The sequence below is a fragment of the Tarenaya hassleriana genome, unplaced genomic scaffold (genome assembly GCF_000463585.1).
Source record: "Tarenaya hassleriana unplaced genomic scaffold, ASM46358v1 Cleome1, whole genome shotgun sequence".
NCBI lineage: Eukaryota > Viridiplantae > Streptophyta > Magnoliopsida > Brassicales > Cleomaceae > Tarenaya > Tarenaya hassleriana.
Window position 1 is genome coordinate 8580326 of NW_010960187.1, and position 2464 is coordinate 8582789.

General features: G+C 34.9%; 1 protein-coding gene across 6 annotated transcripts in view; it reads left to right on the forward strand.

The window, feature by feature from the left end:
• Positions 1–836: 836 nt before the first annotated feature.
• Positions 837–2464, forward strand: part of LOC104819853 (auxin response factor 1) — a 5827-nt gene continuing 4199 nt past the window's right edge. Inside the window, exons 1-4 of one of the 6 annotated variants that reach the window (XM_010550134.1) lie at positions 974–1170; positions 1240–1578; positions 1654–1848; positions 1987–2066. In XM_010550134.1, coding sequence (XP_010548436.1) covers positions 2024–2066 — 43 coding nt within the window. In that variant the 5' untranslated portion in view covers positions 974–1170; positions 1240–1578; positions 1654–1848; positions 1987–2023. Of the gene's footprint in view, positions 924–973; positions 1579–1653; positions 1849–1986; positions 2067–2464 lie in introns of those variants that run through there. The other 5 variants (XM_010550126.1, XM_010550158.1, XM_010550165.2 and 2 more) reach the window with 5 other exon arrangements.

The window sequence follows — 2464 nt, forward strand, 5'->3', positions numbered from 1 at the left end:
TGTCAAATTTTGTGAAATGGAGGGAGTAATTAATTAACCACCATATAATATTTAACTAAAAGTTATTTACTTGAGAATAGGAAAAGATTTCTCTTAATTTTTTTTAAATTTTTGAACAGTTTTCCATGTTTCCTAATAAATTTATTCGATTTTTTGAATTTTGGAGAACTTTTTTTTCATTTTCCATTTAATCACCAAAAATGAGAAAAATGGTTAGAGAATAGGAGACATGTCCACGATTAGAGGGCGCATATTAAATATGCAGATCTAATTAACAACTGATTATCTCTGTTTTTTGTTTTAATTACCAAAAAGTTTTTAATTAATGCAATTGCCAGATTTACTAGCGCGTGAATCTCAAACGAGCACCCCTACAAGGAGACAAGCTGGAGAATCTGCACAGATTTTGAGATTTTATTTTTATTTACCATCACATGCCTTAAAAAATATTTACGGCTCCAATTTTCATTCTCCTCATACAAAATTTTCATTTTATAACATATATTTTCCACAAGGAAAAATTATATAACTAATATTTTATATAAGTAGTGGTTTGGTATATATATATATATATATACAGCCCTATGGAGTAAAGCTGTTGATATAGTTATATATAATTCTGATTTCGAATTCTGAGTATGGAAAAACTTTTGACTATCATCAAATACGATCTGAATTCTTTTGAGAAAAATATTGAAAAATAAATTATTTTGCACAAAAAAAAACAGAAAAAAATATTTTGGAATTTGTGAAAATCCTGATTTCTTTTTTATTTTTCTGAAGGGTCAAGAACACGTATGCTTGTGGAAAAAGAGGAGAAAAATAAATAAATAAAAACAAATGAGAGAGAGAGAGAATGAGAACAGAAAGAGAGGCAGCCTTAGCCAAAGGGTTCGTGTCGGCTTCAACCAAACACTGACGGTGTATGTATACACCTTTACATACACGCTTCACATCCATATGTCTATAATAATTCTATCTACAATATATACAGTTTCTCTGTGTTACTGTGCATCATTTTGATGATTGTGATAGCAATTCCAATCCTTCGTCTCTCTAGATTTTTTACTGTTCCTATCATTTTCATCGTTGTCTTTTCTGGGTTCTTGGAACCCTAGCTGGTTTCGATCGATTTGTTTGGATCTTGGGAACATTCGGGTTGAGTAAAAGGTTTGATTTTGATTTCTGGGTCTGCTTCTTTCTGTCGATTGATGTGTGAGATGCTGTTTGGTTGCGTAGTAAATGCAGGAAAATGAGGAGACTTTCGAGCTTCTTGGTCGGATTTTGTGCTCTGGATCTATGTCGTGACTTAGTTGGATTTGATTTTGGGAGTGATCTAGGTCAAGGATCATCACTGAGTTACAGATCCGAAATCCAATACCTTTTCACTTTCTGATTTTGGGTTTTTTCTGAATCTCCTCCCTTCCAACCATTGTATAAGAGATGCATCTAAATTGGTATTTCTCCTTCGTGTCTACTCAACGTTGATTCGTTTTGTTTCCGGGTGCTTGGAGTTAGCCCGTAGCTTTCACTCCCTTTCTTCCCAACTAACGCTGGTGGCTCTGTATGAGATTTGAGGTTTGGGGTTAAAACTCAGGGTTTGTTGACATGATTCCTGTACCAGAAGCTTAAGCAAATTTCTTTTGTGTACAGTCTGTAGGAGAAGTACTGATTCAAGAATCCAATCCGTATTTTTTCTGGCTTTCGCTTTATGGTGTTCTCTTACCCCTTTGTCTCAGTTGCTAGTACTGCTCTCCTATGTCGGTGATAGGTTTTGAGAAGCCAATTCTTTTGGTGGACATGATGTAAAGCAGAGTAGATGCTTAACTAGCTGATGTTATTTTTTCGGTAAATCTTTTTGAGTGTTTAGTGTTGCTTAGTGAAATCTGTCTGAATGTTTTGTAGTAGAGGAGGATTAGTGCCCAGTGTTTTCTTGTTTTAGGCAGGCAATTCTAACATACATTTTCTCTTCTCTTCTTTCGCCAGGTAGATTGTCTTCATCTTCAGATTTAAGTGGACCCAAATGGCAACAGCTAGTAATAATCCATCTGGAAGACCATGTGGAGGTTTGCCATGAATCTCTGCTACTCTTTAATGCTGTCGATATCTTTGCTCTTTTCTACTTAATGTAAATAGAATCTTGGGGTTACACTTACTAGAACTATGATGGTATCCGTTATCACTTGGAATTATTGACAAATTTGTTTGATTTCCTTTTTCTTTAAGGGGAAATGAAACTTGCATTTGTTAGGTGAGTGCTTCACTGGCACAGTGATTAAGGGGTTTAAAATGTGAGAAGGTTTGAGAGTCGGGTAGTGTTTAGAAGGGAAACTTATAAGTGTCAGTATCAGTACAAGCTTTTGTTTTGTTCTTGAGAGACCATGTGTTATATATCCTTGTACTGTGTGACATTTTTTCATTTCTTTCTGCTGGTATTGATGGCCATTCCATCCTTTTGTAGGGA